The 26,174-nt window shown below is 44.3% G+C and overlaps 1 protein-coding gene across 1 annotated transcript in view; it reads right to left on the reverse strand.

The window, feature by feature from the left end:
* Positions 1–26,174, reverse strand: part of LOC124005685 (contactin-5-like) — a 570,484-nt gene that overhangs the window by 290,033 nt on the left and 254,277 nt on the right. The window contains exon 6 of the mRNA XM_046315147.1: positions 766–861. Within this exon, the coding sequence (XP_046171103.1) occupies positions 766–861 (96 nt within the window). The remainder of the gene's footprint in view (positions 1–765; positions 862–26,174) is intronic.

A 26,174-nucleotide genomic window follows, 5' to 3' on the forward strand; every position in this document is an offset into this window, starting at 1 on the left:
CAGGATTATTTTCCTATTGTACCAAACTGGCTCAAATGAAGATCCTACATCGGTATATGGCTGATTAAAACAGTATGTGATGATGAAGATATCTTGTGACAATACACATGCATCATCTGCCTGTTTGGGATGCTGAGGCTAAATAATCATACCTGGTGAATGAGGGGGTGAAGTATACATGAGCAGGGTTAGGGGTTAGGGGTCAGGGGCCAGGGTCTCAGGGTCTTACCTTGTGAATGAGGGGGTGAAGTATACATGAGCAGGGTTAGGGGTTAGGGGTCAGGGGTCAGGGGTCAGGGGCCAGGGTCTCAGGGTCTTACCTTGTGAATGAGGGGGTGGAGTATACATGAGCAGGGTTAGGGGTTAGGGGTCAGGGGCCAGGGTCTCAGGGTCTTACCTTGTGAATGAGGGGTGGAGTATACATGAGCAGGGTTAGGGGTTAGGGGTCAGGGGCCAGGGTCTCAGGGTCTTACCTTGTGAATGAGGGGTGGAGTATACATGAGCAGGGTTAGGGGTTAGGGGTCAGGGGCCAGGGTCTCAGGGTCTTACCTTGTGAATGAGGGGGTGGAGTATACATGAGCAGGGTTAGGGGTTAGGGGTCAGGGGCCAGGGTCTCAGGGTCTTACCTTGTGAATGAGGGGGTGGAGTATACATGAGCAGGTTTAGGGGTTAGGGGTCAGGGGCCAGGGTCTCAGGGTCTTACCTTGTGAATGAGGGGGTGGAGTATACATGACAAGGGTTAGGGGTCAGTGGTCAGGGTCTTACCTGGAGAATGAGGGGGTGGGGTACACATGAGCACCACTCCTTGTCCTTCCCTTACAGACACGCCTCCTCTCGTCCTCCCACTGAAGGACCCCAGATCTGCAACATACAGCATTTACAGTTGCCAGACTATAATGTACACACAGTTACCAGACTATTCTGTACACACAGTTACCAGACTATAATGTACACACAGTTACCAGACTATAATGTACACACAGTTACCAGACTATAATATACACACAGTTACCAGACTATAATGTACACACAGTTACCAGACTATAATATACACACAGTTACCAGACTATAATGTACACACAGTTACCAGACAATAATGTACACACAGTTACCAGACTATAATGTACACACAGTTACCAGACTATAATGTACACACAGTTACCAGACTATAATGTACACACAGTTACCAGTCTATTATGTACACACAGTTACCAGACCATTCTGTACACACAGTTACCAGAGTGAGGGATAGAGCTGTCCCAACCAAGCTTTGTAGCCAACGTAACACATTACTTCTATTGGAAACCCAACTGCACTGCCGTGAAAGAGTACAGAACAGAACTGTAATATAACTGGTTGATACATAACAGAACTGTAATATAACTGGTTGATCCATAACAGAACTGTAATATAACTGGTTGACCCATGACAGAACTGTAATATACCTGGTTGACCCATGACAGAACTGTAATATAACTGATTGACCCATAACAGAACTGTAATATAACTGGTTGACCCATAACAGAACTGTAATATAACTGGTTGTGTAATATAACTGGTTGACCCATAACAGAACTGTAATATAACTGGTTGACCCATAACAGAACTGTAATATAACTGGTTGTGTAATATAACTGGTTGACCCATAACAGAACTGTAATATAACTGGTTGACCCATAACAGAACTGTAATATAACTGGTTGTGTAATATAACTGGTTGATCCATAACAGAACTGTAATATAACTGGTTGACCCATAACAGAACTGTAATATAACTGGTTGATCCATAACAGAACTGTAATATAACTGGTTGATCCATAACAGAACTGTAATATAACTGGTTGACCCATAACAGAACTGTAATATAACTGGTTGATCCATAACAGAACTGTAATATAACTGGTTGATCCATAACAGAACTGTAATATAACTGGTTGATCCATAACAGAACTGTAATATAACTGGTTGTGTAATATAACTGGTTGATCCATAACAGAACTGTAATATAACTGGTTGACCCATAACAGAACTGTAATATAACTGGTTGACCCATAACAGAACTGTAATATAACTGGTTGTGTAATATAACTGGTTGACCCATAACAGAACTGTAATATAACTGGTTGACCCATAACAGAACTGTAATATAACTGGTTGACCCATAACAGAACTGTAATATAACTGGTTGACCCATAACAGAACTGTAATATAACTGGTTGATCCATAACAGAACTGTAATATAACTGGTTGACCCATAACAGAACTGTAATATAACTGGTTGACCCATAACAGTTATAACTGACCCATAACAGAACTGTAATATAACTGGTTGACCCATAACAGAACTGTCATATAACTGGTTGATCCATAACAGAACTGTAATATAACTGGTTGACCCATAACAGAACTGTAATATAACTTGTTGATCCATAACAGAACTGTAATATAACTGGTTGATCCATAACAGAACTGTAATATAACTGGTTGACCCATAACAGAACTGTAATATAACTGGTTGATCCATAACAGAACTGTAATATAACTGGTTGATCCATAACAGAACTGTAATATAACTGGTTGACCCATAACAGAACTGTAATATAACTGATTGTGTAATATAACTGGTTGACCCATAACAGAACTGTAATATAACTGGTTGTGTAATATAACTGGTTGATCCATAACAGAACTGTAATATAACTGGTTGTGTAATATAACTGGTTGACCCATAACAGAACTGTAATATAACTGGACCCATAACAGAACTGTAATATAACTGGTTGATCCATAACAGAACTGTAATATAACTGGTTGATCCATAACAGAACTGTAATATAACTGGTTGATCCATAACAGAACTGTAATATAACTGGTTGACCCATAACAGAATATAACTGGTTGAATAACAGAACTGTAATAAACTGGTTGATCCATAACAGAACTGTAATATAACTGGTTGACCCATAACAGAACTGTAATATAACTGGTTGACCCATAACAGAACTGTAATATAACTGGTTGATCCATAACAGAACTGTAATATAACTGGTTGACCCATAACAGAACTGTAATATAACTGGTTGACCCATAACAGAACTGTAATATAACTGGTTGTGTAATATAACTGGTTGACCCATAACAGAACTGTAATATAACTGGTTGACCCATAACAGAACTGTAATATAACTGGTTGACCCATAACAGAACTGTAATATAACTGGTTGACCCATAACAGAACTGTAATATAACTGGTTGACCCATAACAGAACTGTAATATAACTGGTTGAATATAATAACAGAACTGTAATATAACTGGTTGACCCATAACAGAACTGTAATATAACTGGTTGTGTAATATAACTGGTTGATCCATAACAGAACTGTAATATAACTGGTTGACCCATAACAGAACTGTAATATAACTGGTTGACCCATAACAGAACTGTAATATAACTGGTTGTGTAATATAACTGGTTGACCCATAACAGAACTGTAATATAACTGGTTGATCCATAACAGAACTGTAATATAACTGGTTGATCCATAACAGAACTGTAATATAACTGGTTGTGTAATATAACTGGTTGATCCATAACAGAACTGTAATATAACTGGTTGACCCATAACAGAACTGTAATATAACTGGTTGATCCATAACAGAACTGTAATATAACTGGTTGACCCATAACAGAACTGTAATATAACTGGTTGACCCATAACAGAACTGTAATATAACTGGTTGATCCATAACAGAACTGTAATATAACTGGTTGATCCATAACAGAACTGTAATATAACTGGTTGATCCATAACAGAACTGTAATATAACTGGTTGATCCATAACAGAACTGTAATATAACTGGTTGACCCATAACAGAACTGTAATATAACTGGTTGATCCATAACAGAACTGTAATATAACTGGTTGACCCATAACAGAACTGTAATATAACTGGTTGACCCATAACAGAACTGTAATATAACTGGTTGTGTAATATAACTGGTTGACCCATAACAGAACTGTAATATAACTGGTTGATCCATAACAGAACTGTAATATAACTGGTTGATCCATAACAGAACTGTAATATAACTGGTTGATCCATAACAGAACTGTAATATAACTGGTTGATCCATAACAGAACTGTAATATAACTGGTTGACCCATAACAGAACTGTAATATAACTGGTTGATCCATAACAGAACTGTAATATAACTGGTTGTGTAATATAACTGGTTGTGTAATATAACTGGTTGACCCATAACAGAACTGTAATATAACTGGTTGTGTAATATAACTGGTTGATCCATAACATACAGTTGAAGTCGGAGGTTTACATACACCTTTAGCCAAGTACATTTAATCTCAGTTTTTCACAATTCCTGACATTTAATCCTAGTAAAAATGTGTTTTAGGTCAGTTAGGATCACCACCATGGCGGCAGGGTAGCCTAGTGGTTAGAGCATTGGACTAGTAACCGAAAGGTTGCAAGTTCAAATCCCCGTGCTGACAAGGTACAAATCTGTTGTTCTGCCTCTCAACAGGCAGTTACCCACTGTTACTAGGCTGTCATTGAAAATAAGAATTTGTTCCTAACTGACTTGCCTAGTAAAATAAAAAAATATGAGAAATGTCAGAATAATAGTCGAGATAATGATTTATTTCAGCTTTTATTTCTTTCATCACATTCCCAGTGGGTCAGAAGTTTACATAAACTCATAGACTCAATTGCCATTAAATTGTTTAACTTGGGTCAAACGTTTCGGGTAGCCTTCCACAAGCTTCTCACAATAAGTTGGGTAACTGAGTCAGGTTTGTAGGCCTCCTTGCTCGCACACGCTTTTTCACAAATGTACTATGGTATTGAGGTCAGGGCTTTGTGATGGCCACTCCAGTACCTTGACTTTGTCATTTTTTAGCCATTTTGCCACAACTTTGGAAGTATGCTTGGGGTCATTGTCCATTTGGAAGACCAAATATAACAATGGTCATTATGGCCAAAATATTATATTTTTGTTTCATCAGACCAGAGGACATTTCTCCAAAAAGTACAACCTTTGTCCCATGTGTAGTTGCAAACCACAGTCTGACTTTTTATGGCGGTTTTGGAGCAGTGGATTTTTCCTTGCTGAGTGGCCTTTCAAAGTATGTTCATCTCTAGGAGACAGAACATGTCTCCTTCCTGAGCGGTATGACGGTATGCCCTTTTGATTTAGAAGATAGTTTATTGAGAAGATAATCCCAAATGGCACCCTATTCCCAACATAGAGCACAACTGTGCTCTGGACATACATACTGTGCTCTGGTCATACGTACTGCACTATGTAGGGGATAGCGTACCATTTGGTATGCAATTTAGAGTAGTTGTAGATGGTGGCACTGAATGCCTGTGTTGTTGTTGTTGAGTGTCTGTCAGGTGTTAGGTGTTGAGTGTCTGTCAGGTGTTGGGTGTCTGTCAGGTGTCAGGTGTTGAGTGTCTGTCAGGTGTCAGGTGTTGAGTGTCTGTCAGGTGTTGGGTGTCTGTCAGGTGTCAGGTGTTGAGTGTCTGTCAGGTGTCAGGTGTTGAGTGTCTGTCAGGTGTTGAGTGTCTGTCAGGTGTTGAGTGTCTGTCAGGTGTTGAGTGTCTGTCAGGTGTCAGGTGTCAGGTGTTGAGTGTCTGTCAGGTGTTGACTGTCTGTCAGGTGTCAGGTTTTGAGTGTCTGTCAGGTGTTGGGTGTTGGGTGTTGGGTGTCTGTCAAGTGTTGAGTGTCTGTCAGGTGTTGAGTGTTGAGTGTCTGTCAGGTGTTGAGTGTCTGTCAGGTGTTGAGTGTCTGTCAGGTGTCAGGTGTTGAGTGTCTGTCAGGTGTCAGGTGTCAGGTGTTGAGTGTCTGTCAGGTGTTGAGTGTCTGTCAGGTGTTGAGTGTCTGTCAGGTGTTGAGTGTCTGTCAGGTGTCAGGTGTTGAGTGTCTGTCAGGTGTCAGGTGTCAGGTGTCAGGTGTTGAGTGTCTGTCAGGTGTTGACTGTCTGTCAGGTGTCAGGTGTCAGGTGTTGAGTGTCTGTCAGGTGTTGAGTGTCTGTCAGGTGTTGAGTGTCTGTCAGGTGTTGAGTGTCTGTCAGGTGTTGAGTGTCTGTCAGGTGTTGAGTGTCTGTCAGGTGTTGAGTGTCTGTCAGGTGTTGGGTGTCTGTCAGGTGTTGAGTGTCTGTCAGGTGTTGAGTGTCTGTCAGGTGTTAAGTGTTGAGTGTCTGTCAGGTGTTGAGTGTCTGTCAGGTGTTGAGTGTCTGTCAGGTGTTGGGTGTCTGTCAGGTGTTGGGTGTCTGTCAGGTGTTGAGTGTCTGTCAGGTGTTGAGTGTCTGTCAGGTGTTAAGTGTTGAGTGTCTGTTAGGTGTTGAGTGTTGAGTGTCTGTCAGGTGTTGAGTGTCTGTCAGGTGTTAAGTGTTGAGTGTCTGTTAGGTGTTGAGTGTTGAGTGTCTGTCAGGTGTTAAGTGTTGAGTGTCTGTCAGGTGTTGAGTGTATGTCAGGTGTTGACTGTCTGTCAGATGTTAAGTGTTGAGTGTCTGTCAGGTGTTAGGTGTTGAGTGTCTGTCAGGTGTCAGGTGTTGAGTGTCTGTCAGGTGTCAGGTGTTGAGTGTCTGTCAGGTGTCAGGTGTTGAGTGTCTGTCAGGTGTTGAGTGTCTGTCAGGTGTTAAGTGTTGGGTGTCTGTCAGGTGTTGAGTGTCTGTCAGGTGTCAGGTGTTGAGTGTCTGTCAGGTGTTGAGTGTCTGTCAGGTGTCAGGTGTTGAGTGTCTGTCAGGTGTCAGGTGTTGAGTGTCTGTCAGGTGTTGAGTGTCTGTCAGGTGTTGGGTGTCTGTCAGGTGTTGAGTGTTGAGTGTCTGTCAGGTGTTGGGTGTCTGTCAGGTGTTGGGTGTTGAGTGTCTGTCAGGTGTCAGGTGTTTAGTGTCTGTCCGGTGTTCAGTGTCTGTCAGGTGTTGAGTGTCTGTCAGGTGTCAGGTGTTGAGTGTCTGTCAGGTGTCAGGTGTTGAGTGTCTGTCAGGTGTCAGGTGTTGAGTGTCTGTCAGGTGTTGAGTGTCTGTCAGGTGTTAAGTGCTGGGTGTCTGTCAGGTGTTGAGTGTCTGTCAGGTGTCAGGTGTTGAGTGTCTGTCAGGTGTTGAGTGTCTGTCAGGTGTTAGGTGTTGAGTGTCTGTCAGGTGTCAGGTGTTGAGTGTCTGTCAGGTGTTGAGTGTCTGTCAGGTGTTGACTGTCTGTCAGGTGTTAGGTGTTGAGTGTCTGTCAGGTGTCAGGTGTTGAGTGTCTGTCAGGTGTTGGGTGTCTGTCAGGTGTTGAGTGTCTGTCAGGTGTTGAGTGTCTGTCAGGTGTTGAGTGTCTGTCAGGTGTTGAGTGTCTGTCAGGTGTTTACATTTACACTTAAGTCATTTAGCAGACGCTCTTATCCAGAGCGACTTACAAATTGGTGCATTCACCTTATGACATCCAGTGGAACAGCCACTTTACAATAGTGCATCTAAATATTTTAGGGGGGAGGGGGGGGGGTGAGAAGGATTACTTATCCTATCCTAGGTATTCCTTAAAGAGGTGGGGTTTCAGGTGTCTGTCTGTCAGGTGTTGAGTGTCTGTCAGGTGTTAAGTGTTGAGTGTCTGTCAGGTGTTAAGTGTTCAGTGTCTGTCAGGTGTTAAGTGTTGAGTGTCTGTCAGGTGTTGAGTGTCTGTCAGGTGTTGAGTGTCTGTCAGGTGTTGAGTGTCTGTCAGGTGTTAAGTGTTGAGTGTCTGTCAGGTGTTGAGTGTCTGTCAGGTGTTGAGTGTCTGTCAGGAGTTGAGTGTCTGTCAGGTGTTGAGCGTCTGTCAGGTGGTGAGGGTTGAGTGTCTGTCAGCTGTTGAGTGTCTGCTGAGTGTTGAGTGTCTGTCAGGAGTTGAGTGTCTGTTGAGTGTTGAGTGCCTGTCAGGTGTTGAGTGTCTGTTGAGTGTTGAGTGCCTGTCAGGTGTTGAGTGTCTGTTGAGTGTCTGTTGAGTGTTGAGTGCCTGTCAGGTGTTGAGTGTCTGTTGAGTGTTGAGTGCCTGTCAGGTGTTGAGTGTCTGTTGAGTGTCTGTTGAGTGTTGAGTGCCTGTCAGGTGTTGAGTGTCTGTTGAGTGTTGAGTGCCTGTCAGGTGTTGAGTGTCTGTTGAGTGTTGAGTGCCTGTCAGGTGTTGCGTGTCAGTCAGGCATGGGGAATAGGGACAAGGCCTCTAAATGGTCAGATTCTATGTAATAATAGTATGGGAATAATAATGTTTTATATTTTGTAAAGTGGTTTCTTGCATCAAACAACACTCCCATTCCCCAGGCGCTCTCATTTGTTAACTTCTGTATGCGTAAAAGCCTTGGTTTCATGCTTGTTAATATTAGAAGTTTGTTTTATTCACAGATTTAGCACACTACGCCAACCCGGATGTCCTAGCCTTGTCTGAATCCTGGATTAGGAAGGTCACCAAAAATCCTGATATTTCCATCCCTAACTACAACATGTTCCGACAAGAGAGAACTGCCAAAGGGGGCGGAGTTGCAATCTATTGCAGCTATACTATCCAGGTCTGTGCACAAACAATTCACACTTCTACTTTTAAAAATCCACCTTTCTAGAAACAAGTCTCTCACAGTTGCCAAATGTTATAGACCCCCTTCAGCCCCCAGCTGTGCCATGGACACCATAAATGAATTAATCGCCCCCCATCTATCTTCAGAGTTGATACTGTTAGATGACCTAACCTGGGACATGCTTAACACCCCGGCATTCCTACAACCTAAACAAGATGCCCTCAATCGCACACAAATGATCAATGAACCTACCAGGTACAACCCTAAATATGTAACCATGGGCTCCCTCTTAGATATCATCCTGACCAACTTGCCCTCTAAAAACACCTCTTCTGTCTTCAAACAGGATCTCAGCGATCACTGAATAATTGCCTGCGTGCGTAATGGGTCAGCGGTCGATCATCAATGTCAAACGCTCCCTAAAACACTTCAGCGAGAAGGCCTATCTAATCGACCATGCTCGGGTATCCTGGAAGGATATTGACCTCATCCCGTCATTAGAGGATGCCTGGTTAATCTTCAAAAGTACCTTCCTCACCACCTTAAATAAGCAAGCCCCATTCATAAAATAGTAGAACTAAGAACAGATATAGCCCTTGGTTCACCCCAGACTTGATTGCCCTTGACCAGCACAAAACCATCCAACTTTAAATAATGCCGCTATATATGTTTTCATGTACATAGTATGAACTGTAGAGACAGGTTCAGCTATACATAGTGTGATCTATAGAGACTGGTTCCGCTACACATAGTGTGATCTATAGAGACTGGTTCAGCTATACATAGTGTGATCTATAGAGACTGGTTCAGCTATACATATTGTGGTCTGTAGAGACTGGTTCCGCTATACATAGTGTGATCTATAGAGACTGATTCAACTATACATAGTGTGATCTATGGAGACTGGTTCAGCTATAGAGACTGGTTCAGTATACATAGTGTGATCTGTAGAGACTGGTTCAGTTATACATAGTGTGATCTGTAGAGACTGGCTCAGCTATACATAGTGTGATCTATAGAGACTGGTTCAGCTATACATAGTGTGATCTGTAGAGACTGGCTCAGCTATAGAGACTAGTTCAGCTATACATAGTTTGATCTGTAGAGACTGGCTCAGCTATAGAGACTGGTTCAGCTATACATAGTGTGATCTATAGAGACTGGTTCAGCTATACATAGTGTGATCTGTAGAGACTGGCTCAGCTATAGAGACTAGTTCAGCTATACATAGTTTGATCTGTAGAGACTGGCTCAGCTATAGAGACTGGTTCAGCTATACATAGTGTGATCTGTAGAGATTGGTTCAGCTATAGAGACGGGCTCAGCTATACATAGTGTGATCTATAGAGACTGGTTCAGCTATACATAGTGTGATCTATAGAGACTGGTTCAGCTATACATAGTGTGATCTATAGAGACTGGTTCAGCTATACATAGTTTGATCTGTAGAGACTTGTTCATCTACCCATATTGTGGTCTGTAGAGACTTGTTTTGTATACATAGTGTCATCTATAGACACTGGTTCAGCTATAGAGACTGGTTCAGTATACATAGTGTGATCTAAAGAGACTGGTTCAACCATACATAGTGTGATCTATAGAGACTGGCTCAGCTATACATAGTGGAATCTATAGAGACTGGTTCAGCAATAGAGATTGGTTCAGTTATACATAGTGTGATCTAAAGAGACTGGGACAGCTATACATAGCGTGATCTATAGAGACTGGTCCAGTTATACATATTGTGGTCTGTAGAGACTGGTTCAGCTATAGAGACGGGCTCAGCTATACATAGTGTGATCTATAGAGACTGGTTCAGCTATACATAGTGTGATCTATAGAGACTGGTTCAGCTATACATAGTGTGATCTATAGAGACTGGTTCAGCTATACATAGTTTGATCTGTAGAGACTTGTTCATCTACCCATATTGTGGTCTGTAGAGACTTGTTTTGTATACATAGTGTCATCTATAGACACTGGTTCAGCTATAGAGACTGGTTCAGTATACATAGTGTGATCTAAAGAGACTGGTTCAACCATACATAGTGTGATCTATAGAGACTGGCTCAGCTATACATAGTGGAATCTATAGAGACTGGTTCAGCAATAGAGATTGGTTCAGCTATACATAGTGTGATCTGTAGATACTGGTTTAACCATAGATAGCGTGATCTATAGAGACTGGTTCAGCTATACATAGCGTGATCTATAGAGACTGGTTCAGCTATACATAGTGTGATCTATATAGACTGGTTCAGCTATACATAGTATGATCTGTAGAGACTGGTTCAGCTATACATAGTGTGGTCTGTATAGTCTGGTTCAGCTATACATAGCGTGATCTATAGAGACTGGTTCAGCTATACATAGTGTGATCTATAGAGACCGGTTCAGCTATAGAGTCTGGTTCAGCTATACATAGCGTGATCTATAGAGACTGGTTCAGCTATACATAGTGTGATCTATAGAGACCGGTTCAGCTATAGAGTCTGGTTCAGCTATACATAGCGTGATCTATAGAGACTGGTTCAGCTATACATAGCGTGATCTATAGAGACTGGTTCAGCTATACATAGTGTGATCTATAGAGACCGGTTCAGCTATAGAGACTGGTTCAGCTATACATAGTGTGATCTAAAGAGACTGGGACAGCTATACATAGCGTGATCTATAGAGACTGGTCCAGTTATACATATTGTGGTCTGTAGAGACTGGTTCAGCTATAGAGACTGGTTCAGTATACATAGTGTGATCTAAAGAGTCTGGTTCAACAATAGATAATGTGATCTATAGAGACTGGCTCAGCTATACATAGTGTGATCTATAGAGACAGGTTCAACCATAGATAGTGTGATCTATAGAGACTGGCTCAGCTATACATAGTGTGATCTATAGAGACTGGTTCAGCTATACATAGTGTGGTCTGTAGAGACTGGTTCAGCTATACATAGTGTGATCTATAGAGACTGGTTCAGCTATAGAGACTTGTTTAGCTATACATAGGGTGATCTATAGAGACTGGTTCAGCTATATATAGTGTGATCTATAGAGACTGGCTCAGCTATACATAGTGTGATCTATAGAGACTGGTTCAACCATAGATAGTGTGATCTATAGAGACTGGTTCAGCTACACATCGTGTGATCTATAGAGACTGGTTCAGATATAGAGACTGGTTCAGCTATACATAGTGTGATCTATAGAGACTGGTTCAGCTATACATTACATATTACATTTAAGTCATTTAGCAGACGCTCTTATCCAGAGCGACTTACAAATTGGTGCATTCACCTTATGACATCCAGTGGAACAGTCACTTTACAATAGTGCATCTAAATCTTAAAGGGGGTGGGGGTGAGAAGGATTACTTATCCTATCCTAGGTATTCCTTAAAGAGGTGGGGTTTCAGGTGTCTCCGGAAGGTGGTGATTGACTCCGCTGTCCTGGCGTCGTGAGGGAGTTTGTTCCACCATTGGGGGGCCAGAGCAGCGAACAGTTTTGACTGGGCTGAGCGGGAACTGTACTTCCTCAGTCGTAGGGAGGCGAGCAGGCCAGAGGTGGATAAACGCAGTGCCCTTGTTTGGGTGTAGGGCCTGATCAGAGCCTGGAGGTACTGAGGTGCCGTTCCCTCACAGCTCCGTAGGCAAGCACCATGGTCTTGTAGCGGATGCGAGCTTCAACTGGAAGCCAGTGGAGAGAGCGGAGGAGCGGGGTGACGTGAGAGAACTTGGGAAGGTTGAACACCAGACGGGCTGCGGCGTTCTGGATGAGTTGTAGGGGTTTAATGGCACAGGCAGGGAGCCCAGCCAACAGCGAGTTGCAGTAATCCAGACGGGAGATGACAAGTGCCTGGATTAGGACCTGCGCCTCTTCCTGTGTGAGGCAGGGTCGTACTCTGCGGATGTTGTAGAGCATGAACCTACAGGAACGGGCCACCGCCTTGATGTTAGTTGAGAACGACAGGGTGTTGTCCAGGATCACGCCAAGGTTCTTAGCGCTCTGGGAGGAGGACACAATGGAGTTGTCAACCGTGATGGCGAGATCATGGAACGGGCAGTCCTTCCCCGGGAGGAAGAGCAGCTCCGTCTTGCCGAGGTTCAGCTTGAGGTGGTGATCCGTCATCCACACTGATATGTCTGCCATACATGCAGAGATGCGATTCGCCACCTGGTCATCAGAAGGGGGAAAGGAGAAGATGAATTGTGTGTCGTCTGCATAGCAATGATAGGAGAGACCATGTGAGGTTATGACAGAGCCAAGTGACTTGGTGTATAGCGAGAATAGGAGAGGGCCTAGAACAGAGCCCTGGGGGACACCAGTGGTGAGAGCGCGTGGTGAGGAGACAGATTCTCGCCACGCCACCTGGTAGGAGCGACCTGTCAGGTAGGACGCAATCCAAGTGTGGGCCGCACCGGAGATGCCCAACTCGGAGAGGGTGGAGAGGAGGATCTGATGGTTCACAGTATCGAAGGCAGCCGATAGGTCTAGAAGGATGAGAGCAGAGGAGAGAGAGTTAGCTTTAGCAGTGCGGAGCGCCTCCGTGATACAGAGAAGAGCAGTCTCAGTTGAATGACTAGTCTTGAAACCTGACTGATTTGGATCAAGAAGGTCATTCAGAGAGAGATAGCGGGAGAGCTGGTCAAGGACGGCACGTTCAAGAGTTTTGGAGAGAAAAGAAAGAAGGGATACTGGTCTGTAGTTGTTGACATCGGAGGGATCGAGTGTAGGTTTTTTCAGAAGGGGTGCAACTCTCGCTCTCTTGAAGACGGAAGGGACGTAGCCAGCGGTCAGGGATGAGTTGATGAGCGAGGTGAGGTAAGGGAGAAGGTCTCCGGAAATGGTCTGGAGAAGAGAGGAGGGGATAGGGTCAAGCGGGCAGGTTGTTGGGCGGCCGGCTGTCACAAGACGCGAGATTTCATCTGGAGAGAGAGGGGAGAAAGAGGTCAGAGCACAGGGTAGGGCAGTGTGAGCAGAACCAGCGGTGCCGTTTGACTTAGCAAACGAGGATCGGATGTCGTCGACCTTCTTTTCAAAATGGTTGACGAAGTCATCTGCAGAGAGGGAGGGGGAGGATTCAGGAGGGAGGAGAAGGTGGCAAAGAGCTTCCTAGGGTTAGAGGCAGATGCTTGGAATTTAGAGTGGTAGAAAATGGCTTTAGCAGCAGAGACAGAGGAGGAAAATGTAGAGAGGAGGGAGTTAAAGGATGCCAGGTCCGCAGGGAGCGAGTTTTCCTCCATTTCCGCTCGGCTGCCCGGAGCCCTGTTCTGTGAGCTCGCAATGAGTCGTCGAGCCACGGGACGGGAGGGGAGGACCGAGCCAGCCTGGAGGATAGGGAACATAGAGAGTCAAAGGATGCAGAAAGGGAGGAGAGGAGGGTTGAGGAGGCAGAATCAGGAGATAGGTTGGAGAAGGTTTGAGCAGAGCGAAGAGATGATAGGATGGAAGAGGAGAGAGTAGCGGGGAGAGAGAGCGAAGGTTGGGACGGCGCGATACCATCCGAGTAGGGGCAGTGTGGGAGGTGTTGGATGAGAGCGAGAGGGAAAAGGATACAAGGTAGTGGTCGGAGACTTGGAGGGGAGTTTCAATGAGGTTAGTGGAAGAACAGCATCTAGTAAAGATGAGGTCGAGCGTATTGCCTGCCTTGTGAGTAGGGGGGGAAGGTGAGAGGGTGAGGTCAAAAGAGGAGAGGAGTGGAAAGAAGGAGGCAGAGAGGAATGAGTCAAAGGTAGACGTGGGGAGGTTAAAGTCGCCCAGCACTGTGAGAGGTGAGCCGTCCTCAGGAAAGGAGCTTGTCAAGGCATCAAGCTCATTGATGAACTCTCCGAGGGAACCTGGAGGGCGATAAATGATAAGGATGTTAAGCTTGAAAGGGCTGGTAACTGTGACAGCATGGAATTCAAAGGAGGTGATAGACAGATGGGTAAGGGGAGAAAGAGAGAATGACCACTTGGGAGAGATGAGGATCCCGGTGCCACCACCCCGCTGACCAGAAGCTCTCGGGGTGTGCGAGAACACGTGGGCGGACGAAGAGAGAGCAGTAGGAGTAGCAGTGTTGTCTGTGGTGATCCATGTTTCCGTCAGTGCCAAGAAGTCGAGGGACTGGAGGGAGGCATAGGCTGAGATGAACTCTGCCTTGTTGGCCGCAGATCGGCAGTTCCAGAGGCTACCGGAGACCTGGAACTCCACGTGGGTCGTGCGCGCTGGGACCACCAGATTAGGGTGGCGCGGCCACGCGGTGTGGAGCGTTTGTATGGTCTGTGCAGAGAGGAGAGAACAGGGATAGACAGACACATAGTTGACAGGCTACAGAAGAGGCTACGCTAATGCAAAGGAGATTGGAATGACAAGTGGACTACACGTCTCAAATGTTCAGGAAGTTATGCTTACGTAGCAAGAGTCTTATTGACTAAAATGATTAAAATGATACAGTACTGCTGAAGTAGGCTAGCTGGCAGTGGCTGCGTTGTTGACACTACACTAATCAAGTCGTTCCGTTGAGTGTAATAGTTTCTGCAGTGCTGCTATTCGGGGGCTAGCTGGCTAGCTAGCAGTGTTGATTACGTTACGTTGCGTTAAAAGAACGACAATAGCTGGCTAGCTAACCTAGAAAATCGCTCTAGACTACACAGCAAAATATTCTGTGAGTTTGACTGAGAGTGCTCTCACTATTCAAAAGATCTCATCGTCACCTGGACAGGATGAGGTGGTTTACATAGTGTGATCTATAGAGACTGGTTCAGCTATACATAGTGTGATCTATAGACACTGGTTCAGCTATACATAGTGTGATCTATAGAGACTGGTTCAGCTATACATAGTGTGATCTATAGAGACTGGCTCAGCTATAGAGACTTGTTCAGTATACATAGTGTGATCTATAGAGACTGGTTCAGCTTTACCTAGTGTGATCTATAGAGACTCGCTCAGCTATAGAGACTTGTTCAGTATACATAGTGTGATCTATAGAGACTGGTTCAGCTATACATTGTGTGATTTGTAGAGACTGTTTCAGCTATACATAGTGTGATCTATAGAGACTGGTTCAGCTATACATTGTGTGATTTGTAGAGACTGTTTCAGCTATACATAGTGTGATCTATAGAGACTGGCTCAGCTTTACATAGTGTGATCTATAGAGGCTGGTTCAGTATACATAGTGTGATCTATAGAGACTGGTTAAGCTATACATTGTGTGGTCAGTAGAGACTGGTTCAGCTATACAAAGTGTGATCTATAGAGACTGGTTCAGCCATAGAGACTGGTTCAGCTATACATAGTGTGATCTATAGAGACTGGTTCAGCTATAGAGACTGGTTCATTTACATTACATTACATTTAAGTCATTTAGCAGACGCTCTTATCCAGAGCGACTTACAAATTGGTGCATTCACCTTATGACATCCAGTGGGACAGTCACTTAACAATAGTGCATCTAAAACTTAGGGGGGGTGGGGTGAGAGGGATTACTTATCCTATCCTAGGTATTCCTTAAAGAGGTGGGGTTTCAGGTGTCTCCGGAAGGTGGTGATTGACTCCGGTTCAGTATACATAGTGTGATCTAAAGAGACTGGTTCAACCATAGATAGTGTGGTCTGTAGAGACTGGTTCCACTATACATAGTGTGATCTATAGAGACTGATTCAGCTATACATAGTGCAATCTATGGAGACTGGTTCAGCTATAGAGACTGGTTCAGTTTACATAGTGTGATCTGTAGAGACTGGTTTAGCTATACATAGTGTGTTCTGTAGAGACTGGCTCAGCTATACATAGGGTGATCTATAGAGACTGGCTCAGCTATACATAGTGTGATCTGTAGAGACTGGTTCAGCTATACGGGCTCAGCTATACATAGTATGATCTGTAGAGACTGGTTTAGCTATACATAGTGTGTTCTGTAGAGACTGGCTCAGCTATACATAGGGTGATCTATAGAGACTGGCTCAGCTATACATAGTGTGATCTATAGAGTCTGGTTCAGCTATACATAGTGTGATCTATAGAGACTGACTCAGCTATAGAGACTGGTTCAGCTATACATAGTTTGATCTGTAGAGACTGGCTCAGCTATAGAGACTGGTTCAACTATACATAGTGTGAGCTATAGAGACTAGTTCAGCGATACATAGTGTGATCTATATAGACTGGTTCAGCTATACATAGTGTGATCTGTAGAGACTGGTTCAGCTATACATAGTGTGGTCTGTAGAGTCTGGTTCAGCTATACATAGCGTGATCTATAGAGACTGGTTCAGCTATAGAGACTGGTTCAGTATACATAGTGTGATCTAAAGAGACTGGATCAACCATAGATAGTGTGATCTATAGAGACTGGCTCAGCTATACATAGTGGAATCTATAGAGACTGGTTCAGCAATAGAGATTTTTTCAGCTATACATAGTGTGATCTGTAGATACTGGTTTAACCATAGATAGTGTTATCTATAGAGACTGGTTCAGCTATACATAGCGTGATCTATAGAGACTGGTTCAGCTATACATAGCGTGATCTGTAGAGTCTGGTTCAGCTATACATAGCGTGATCTATAGAGACTGGTTCAGCTATACATAGCGTGATCTATAGAGACTGGTTCAGCTATACATAGTGTGATCTAAAGATACTGGGTCAGCTCTACATAGTGTGATCTATAGAGACTGGGTCAGTTCTACATAGTGTGATCTATAGAGACGGGTTCAGCTATACATTGTGTGATTTGTAGAGACTGTTTCAGCTATACATAGTGTGATCTATAGAGACTGGCTCAGCTTTACATAGTGTGATCTATAGAGGCTGGTTCAGTATACATAGTGTGATCTATAGAGACTGGTTCAGCTATACAAAGTGTGAACTATAGAGACTGGTTCAGCCATAGAGACAGGTTCAACTATACATAGTGTGATCTATAGAGACTGGTTCAGCTATAGAGACTGGTTCAGTATACATAGTGTGATCTAAAGAGACTGGTTCAACCATAGATAGTGTGATCTATAGAGACTGGCTCAGCTATACATATTGTGGTCTGTAGAGACTGGTTCCGCTATACATAGTGTGATCTATAGAGACTGATTCAGCTATACATAGTGCGATCTATGGAGACTGGTTCAGCTATAGAGATTTTTTCAGCTATACATAGTGTGATCTGTAGATACTGGTTTAACCATAGATAGTGTTATCTATAGAGACTGGTTCAGCTATACATAGCGTGATCTATAGAGACTGGTTCAGCTATACATAGCGTGCTCTGTAGAGTCTGGTTCAGCTATACATAGCGTGATCTATAGAGACTGGTTCAGCTATACATAGCGTGATCTATAGAGACTGGTTCAGCTATACATAGTGTGATCTATAGAGACCGGTTCAGCTATAGAGACTGGTTCAGCTATACATAGTGTGATCTAAAGATACTGGGTCAGCTCTACATAGTGTGATCTATAGAGACTGGGTCAGTTCTACATAGTGTGATCTATAGAGACGGGTTCAGCTATACATTGTGTGATTTGTAGAGACTGTTTCAGCTATACATAGTGTGATCTATAGAGACTGGCTCAGCTTTACATAGTGTGATCTATAGAGGCTGGTTCAGTATACATAGTGTGATCTATAGAGACTGGTTCAGCTATACATTGTGTGGTCTGTAGAGACTGGTTCAGCTATACAAAGTGTGAACTATAGAGACTGGTTCAGCTATAGAGACTGATTCAGTATACATAGTGTGATCTAAAGAGATTGGTTCAACCATAGATAGTGTGATCTATAGAGACTGGCTCAGCTATACATATTGTGGTCTGTAGAGACTGGTTCCGCTATACATAGTGTGATCTATAGAGACTGATTCAGCTATACATAGTGCGATCTATGGAGACTGGTTCAGCTATAGAGACTGGTTCAGTATACATAGTGTGATCTGTAGAGACTGGTTTAGCTATACATAGTGTGTTCTGTAGAGACTGGCTCAGCTATACATAGTGTGATCTGTAGAGACTGGTTCAGCTATACGGGCTCAGCTATACATAGTATGATCTGTAGAGTCTGGTTTAGCTATACATAGTGTGTTCTGTAGAGACTGGCTCAGCTATACATAGGGTGATCTATAGAGACTGGCTCAGCTATACATAGTGTGATCTATAGAGTCTGTTTCAGCTATACATAGCGTGATCTATAGAGACTGGTTCAGCTATACATAGTGTGATCTGTAGAGACTGGTTCAGCTATACATAGTGTGGTCTGTAGAGTCTGGTTCAGCTATACATAGCGTGATCTATAGAGACTGGTTCAGCTATACATAGCGTGATCTATAGAGACTGGTTCAGCTATACATAGTTTGATCTGTAGAGACTTGTTCATCTACCCATATTGTGGTCTGTAGAGACTTGTTTTGTATACATAGTGTGATCTATAGAGACTGGTTCAGCTATAGAGACTGGTTCAGTATACATAGTGTGATCTAAAGAGACTGGATCAACCATAGATAGTGTGATCTATAGAGACTGGCTCAGCTATACATAGTGGAATCTATAGAGACTGGTTCAGCAATAGAGATTTTTTCAGCTATACATATTGTGATCTGTAGATACTGGTTTAACAATAGATAGCGTGATCTATAGAGACTGGTTCAGCTATACATAGCGTGATCTATAGAGACTGGTTCAGCTATACATAGTGTTATCTATAGAGACCTGTTCAGCTATACATAGCGTGATCTATAGAGACTGGTTCAGCTATACATAGTGTGATCTAAAGAGACTGGGTCAGCTCTACATAGTGTGATCTATAGAGACCGGTTCAGCTATAGAGACTGGTTCAGCTATACATAGTGTGATCTAAAGAGACTGGGTCAGCTCTACATAGTGTGATCTATAGAGACTGGGTCAGTTCTACATAGTGTGATCTATAGAGACTGGTTCAGCTATACATAGTGTGATCTAAAGAGACTGGGTCAGCTCTACATAGTGTGATCTATAGAGACCGGTTCAGCTATAGAGTCTGGTTCAGCTATACATAGCGTGATCTATAGAGACTGGTTCAGCTATACATAGCGTGATCTATAGAGACTGGTTCAGTATACATAGTGTGATCTAAAGAGTCTGGTTCAACAATAGATAATGTGATCTATAGAGACTGGCTCAGCTATACATAGTGTGATCTATAGAGACAGGTTCAACCATAGATAGTGTGATCTATAGAGACTGGCTCAGCTATACATAGTGTGATCTATAGAGACTGGTTCAGCTATACATAGTGTGGTCTGTAGAGACTGGTTCAGCTATACATAGTGTGATCTATAGAGACTGGTTCAGCTATAGAGACTTGTTTAGCTATACATAGGGTGATCTATAGAGACTGGTTCAGCTATATATAGTGTGATCTATAGAGACTGGCTCAGCTATACATAGTGTGATCTATAGAGACTGGTTCAACCATAGATAGTGTGATCTATAGAGACTGGTTCAGCTACACATCGTGTGATCTATAGAGACTGGTTCAGATATAGAGACTGGTTCAGCTATACATAGTGTGATCTATAGAGACTGGTTCAGCTATACATTACATATTACATTTAAGTCATTTAGCAGACGCTCTTATCCAGAGCGACTTACAAATTGGTGCATTCACCTTATGACATCCAGTGGAACAGTCACTTTACAATAGTGCATCTAAATCTTAAAGGGGGGGTGGGGGTGAGAAGGATTACTTATCCTATCCTAGGTATTCCTTAAAGAGGTGGGGTTTCAGGTGTCTCCGGAAGGTGGTGATTGACTCCGCTGTCCTGGCGTCGTGAGGGAGTTTGTTCCACCATTGGGGGGCCAGAGCAGCGAACAGTTTTGACTGGGCTGAGCGGGAACTGTACTTCCTCAGTCGTAGGGAGGCGAGCAGGCCAGAGGTGGATAAACGCAGTGCCCTTGTTTGGGTGTAGGGCCTGATCAGAGCCTGGAGGTACTGAGGTGCCGTTCCCCTCACAGCTCCGTAGGCAAGCACCATGGTCTTGTAGCGGATGCGAGCTTCAACTGGAAGCCAGTGGAGAGAGCGGAGGAGCGGGGTGACGTGAGAGAACTTGGGAAGGTTGAACACCAGACGGGCTGCGGCGTTCTGGATGAGTTGTAGGGGTTTAATGGCACAGGCAGGGAGCCCAGCCAACAGCGAGTTGCAGTAATCCAGACGGGAGATGACAAGTGCCTGGATTAGGACCTGCGCCTCTTCCTGTGTGAGGCAGGGTCGTACTCTGCGGATGTTGTAGAGCATGAACCTACAGGAACGGGCCACCGCCTTGATGTTAGTTGAGAACGACAGGGTGTTGTCCAGGATCACGCCAAGGTTCTTAGCGCTCTGGGAGGAGGACACAATGGAGTTGTCAACCGTGATGGCGAGATCATGGAACGGGCAGTCCTTCCCCGGGAGGAAGAGCAGCTCCGTCTTGCCGAGGTTCAGCTTGAGGTGGTGATCCGTCATCCACACTGATATGTCTGCCATACATGCAGAGATGCGATTCGCCACCTGGTCATCAGAAGGGGAAAGGAGAAGATGAATTGTGTGTCGTCTGCATAGCAATGATAGGAGAGACCATGTGAGGTTATGACAGAGCCAAGTGACTTGGTGTATAGCGAGAATAGGAGAGGGCCTAGAACAGAGCCCTGGGGACACCAGTGGTGAGAGCGCGTGGTGAGGAGACAGATTCTCGCCACGCCACCTGGTAGGAGCGACCTGTCAGGTAGGACGCAATCCAAGTGTGGGCCGCACCGGAGATGCCCAACTCGGAGAGGGTGGAGAGGAGGATCTGATGGTTCACAGTATCGAAGGCAGCCGATAGGTCTAGAAGGATGAGAGCAGAGGAGAGAGAGTTAGCTTTAGCAGTGCGGAGCGCCTCCGTGATACAGAGAAGAGCAGTCTCAGTTGAATGACTAGACTTGAAACCTGACTGATTTGGATCAAGAAGGTCATTCAGAGAGAGATAGCGGGAGAGCTGGTCAAGGACGGCACGTTCAAGAGTTTTGGAGAGAAAAGAAAGAAGGGATACTGGTCTGTAGTTGTTGACATCGGAGGGATCGAGTGTAGGTTTTTTCAGAAGGGGTGCAACTCTCGCTCTCTTGAAGACGGAAGGGACGTAGCCAGCGGTCAGGGATGAGTTGATGAGCGAGGTGAGGTAAGGGAGAAGGTCTCCGGAAATGGTCTGGAGAAGAGAGGAGGGGATAGGGTCAAGCGGGCAGGTTGTTGGGCGGCCGGCTGTCACAAGACGCGAGATTTCATCTGGAGAGAGAGGGGAGAAAGAGGTCAGAGCACAGGGTAGGGCAGTGTGAGCAGAACCAGCGGTGCCGTTTGACTTAGCAAACGAGGATCGGATGTCGTCGACCTTCTTTTCAAAATGGTTGACGAAGTCATCTGCAGAGAGGGAGGGGGGGGGAGGATTCAGGAGGGAGGAGAAGGTGGCAAAGAGCTTCCTAGGGTTAGAGGCAGATGCTTGGAATTTAGAGTGGTAGAAAATGGCTTTAGCAGCAGAGACAGAGGAGGAAAATGTAGAGAGGAGGGAGTTAAAGGATGCCAGGTCCGCAGGGAGGCGAGTTTTCCTCCATTTCCGCTCGGCTGCCCGGAGCCCTGTTCTGTGAGCTCGCAATGAGTCGTCGAGCCACGGGACGGGAGGGGAGGACCGAGCCAGCCTGGAGGATAGGGAACATAGAGAGTCAAAGGATGCAGAAAGGGAGGAGAGGAGGGTTGAGGAGGCAGAATCAGGAGATAGGTTGGAGAAGGTTTGAGCAGAGCGAAGAGATGATAGGATGGAAGAGGAGAGAGTAGCGGGGGAGAGAGAGCGAAGGTTGGGACGGCGCGATACCATCCGAGTAGGGGCAGTGTGGGAGGTGTTGGATGAGAGCGAGAGGGAAAAGGATACAAGGTAGTGGTCGGAGACTTGGAGGGGAGTTTCAATGAGGTTAGTGGAAGAACAGCATCTAGTAAAGATGAGGTCGAGCGTATTGCCTGCCTTGTGAGTAGGGGGGGAAGGTGAGAGGGTGAGGTCAAAAGAGGAGAGGAGTGGAAAGAAGGAGGCAGAGAGGAATGAGTCAAAGGTAGACGTGGGGAGGTTAAAGTCGCCCAGCACTGTGAGAGGTGAGCCGTCCTCAGGAAAGGAGCTTGTCAAGGCATCAAGCTCATTGATGAACTCTCCGAGGGAACCTGGAGGGCGATAAATGATAAGGATGTTAAGCTTGAAAGGGCTGGTAACTGTGACAGCATGGAATTCAAAGGAGGTGATAGACAGATGGGTAAGGGGAGAAAGAGAGAATGACCACTTGGGAGAGATGAGGATCCCGGTGCCACCACCCCGCTGACCAGAAGCTCTCGGGGTGTGCGAGAACACGTGGGCGGACGAAGAGAGAGCAGTAGGAGTAGCAGTGTTGTCTGTGGTGATCCATGTTTCCGTCAGTGCCAAGAAGTCGAGGGACTGGAGGGAGGCATAGGCTGAGATGAACTCTGCCTTGTTGGCCGCAGATCGGCAGTTCCAGAGGCTACCGGAGACCTGGAACTCCACGTGGGTCGTGCGCGCTGGGACCACCAGATTAGGGTGGCCGCGGCCACGCGGTGTGGAGCGTTTGTATGGTCTGTGCAGAGAGGAGAGAACAGGGATAGACAGACACATAGTTGACAGGCTACAGAAGAGGCTACGCTAATGCAAAGGAGATTGGAATGACAAGTGGACTACACGTCTCAAATGTTCAGGAAGTTATGCTTACGTAGCAAGAGTCTTATTGACTAAAATGATTAAAATGATACAGTACTGCTGAAGTAGGCTAGCTGGCAGTGGCTGCGTTGTTGACACTACACTAATCAAGTCGTTCCGTTGAGTGTAATAGTTTCTGCAGTGCTGCTATTCGGGGGCTAGCTGGCTAGCTAGCAGTGTTGATTACGTTACGTTGCGTTAAAAGAACGACAATAGCTGGCTAGCTAACCTAGAAAATCGCTCTAGACTACACAGCAAAATATTCTGTGAGTTTGACTGAGAGTGCTCTCACTATTCAAAAGATCTCATCGTCACCTGGACAGGATGAGGTGGTTTACATAGTGTGATCTATAGAGACTGGTTCAGCTATACATAGTGTGATCTATAGACACTGGTTCAGCTATACATAGTGTGATCTATAGAGACTGGTTCAGCTATACATAGTGTGATCTATAGAGACTGGCTCAGCTATAGAGACTTGTTCAGTATACATAGTGTGATCTATAGAGACTGGTTCAGCTTTACCTAGTGTGATCTATAGAGACTCGCTCAGCTATAGAGACTTGTTCAGTATACATAGTGTGATCTATAGAGACTGGTTCAGCTATACATTGTGTGATTTGTAGAGACTGTTTCAGCTATACATAGTGTGATCTATAGAGACTGGTTCAGCTATACATTGTGTGATTTGTAGAGACTGTTTCAGCTATACATAGTGTGATCTATAGAGACTGGCTCAGCTTTACATAGTGTGATCTATAGAGGCTGGTTCAGTATACATAGTGTGATCTATAGAGACTGGTTAAGCTATACATTGTGTGGTCAGTAGAGACTGGTTCAGCTATACAAAGTGTGATCTATAGAGACTGGTTCAGCCATAGAGACTGGTTCAGCTATACATAGTGTGATCTATAGAGACTGGTTCAGCTATAGAGACTGGTTCATTTACATTACATTACATTTAAGTCATTTAGCAGACGCTCTTATCCAGAGCGACTTACAAATTGGTGCATTCACCTTATGACATCCAGTGGGACAGTCACTTAACAATAGTGCATCTAAAACTTAGGGGGGGTGGGGTGAGAGGGATTACTTATCCTATCCTAGGTATTCCTTAAAGAGGTGGGGTTTCAGGTGTCTCCGGAAGGTGGTGATTGACTCCGGTTCAGTATACATAGTGTGATCTAAAGAGACTGGTTCAACCATAGATAGTGTGGTCTGTAGAGACTGGTTCCACTATACATAGTGTGATCTATAGAGACTGATTCAGCTATACATAGTGCAATCTATGGAGACTGGTTCAGCTATAGAGACTGGTTCAGTTTACATAGTGTGATCTGTAGAGACTGGTTTAGCTATACATAGTGTGTTCTGTAGAGACTGGCTCAGCTATACATAGGGTGATCTATAGAGACTGGCTCAGCTATACATAGTGTGATCTGTAGAGACTGGTTCAGCTATACGGGCTCAGCTATACATAGTATGATCTGTAGAGACTGGTTTAGCTATACATAGTGTGTTCTGTAGAGACTGGCTCAGCTATACATAGGGTGATCTATAGAGACTGGCTCAGCTATACATAGTGTGATCTATAGAGTCTGGTTCAGCTATACATAGTGTGATCTATAGAGACTGACTCAGCTATAGAGACTGGTTCAGCTATACATAGTTTGATCTGTAGAGACTGGCTCAGCTATAGAGACTGGTTCAACTATACATAGTGTGAGCTATAGAGACTAGTTCAGCGATACATAGTGTGATCTATATAGACTGGTTCAGCTATACATAGTGTGATCTGTAGAGACTGGTTCAGCTATACATAGTGTGGTCTGTAGAGTCTGGTTCAGCTATACATAGCGTGATCTATAGAGACTGGTTCAGCTATAGAGACTGGTTCAGTATACATAGTGTGATCTAAAGAGACTGGATCAACCATAGATAGTGTGATCTATAGAGACTGGCTCAGCTATACATAGTGGAATCTATAGAGACTGGTTCAGCAATAGAGATTTTTTCAGCTATACATAGTGTGATCTGTAGATACTGGTTTAACCATAGATAGTGTTATCTATAGAGACTGGTTCAGCTATACATAGCGTGATCTATAGAGACTGGTTCAGCTATACATAGCGTGATCTGTAGAGTCTGGTTCAGCTATACATAGCGTGATCTATAGAGACTGGTTCAGCTATACATAGCGTGATCTATAGAGACTGGTTCAGCTATACATAGTGTGATCTAAAGATACTGGGTCAGCTCTACATAGTGTGATCTATAGAGACTGGGTCAGTTCTACATAGTGTGATCTATAGAGACGGGTTCAGCTATACATTGTGTGATTTGTAGAGACTGTTTCAGCTATACATAGTGTGATCTATAGAGACTGGCTCAGCTTTACATAGTGTGATCTATAGAGGCTGGTTCAGTATACATAGTGTGATCTATAGAGACTGGTTCAGCTATACAAAGTGTGAACTATAGAGACTGGTTCAGCCATAGAGACTGGTTCAGCTATACATAGTGTGATCTATAGAGACTGGTTCAGCTATAGAGACTGGTTCAGTATACATAGTGTGATCTAAAGAGACTGGTTCAACCATAGATAGTGTGATCTATAGAGACTGGCTCAGCTATACATATTGTGGTCTGTAGAGACTGGTTCCGCTATACATAGTGTGATCTATAGAGACTGATTCAGCTATACATAGTGCGATCTATGGAGACTGGTTCAGCTATAGAGATTTTTTCAGCTATACATAGTGTGATCTGTAGATACTGGTTTAACCATAGATAGTGTTATCTATAGAGACTGGTTCAGCTATACATAGCGTGATCTATAGAGACTGGTTCAGCTATACATAGTGTGATCTATAGAGACCGGTTCAGCTATAGAGACTGGTTCAGCTATACATAGTGTG

Source organism: Oncorhynchus gorbuscha, linkage group LG19 (assembly GCF_021184085.1).
Source record: "Oncorhynchus gorbuscha isolate QuinsamMale2020 ecotype Even-year linkage group LG19, OgorEven_v1.0, whole genome shotgun sequence".
Classification (NCBI taxonomy): domain Eukaryota; kingdom Metazoa; phylum Chordata; class Actinopteri; order Salmoniformes; family Salmonidae; genus Oncorhynchus; species Oncorhynchus gorbuscha.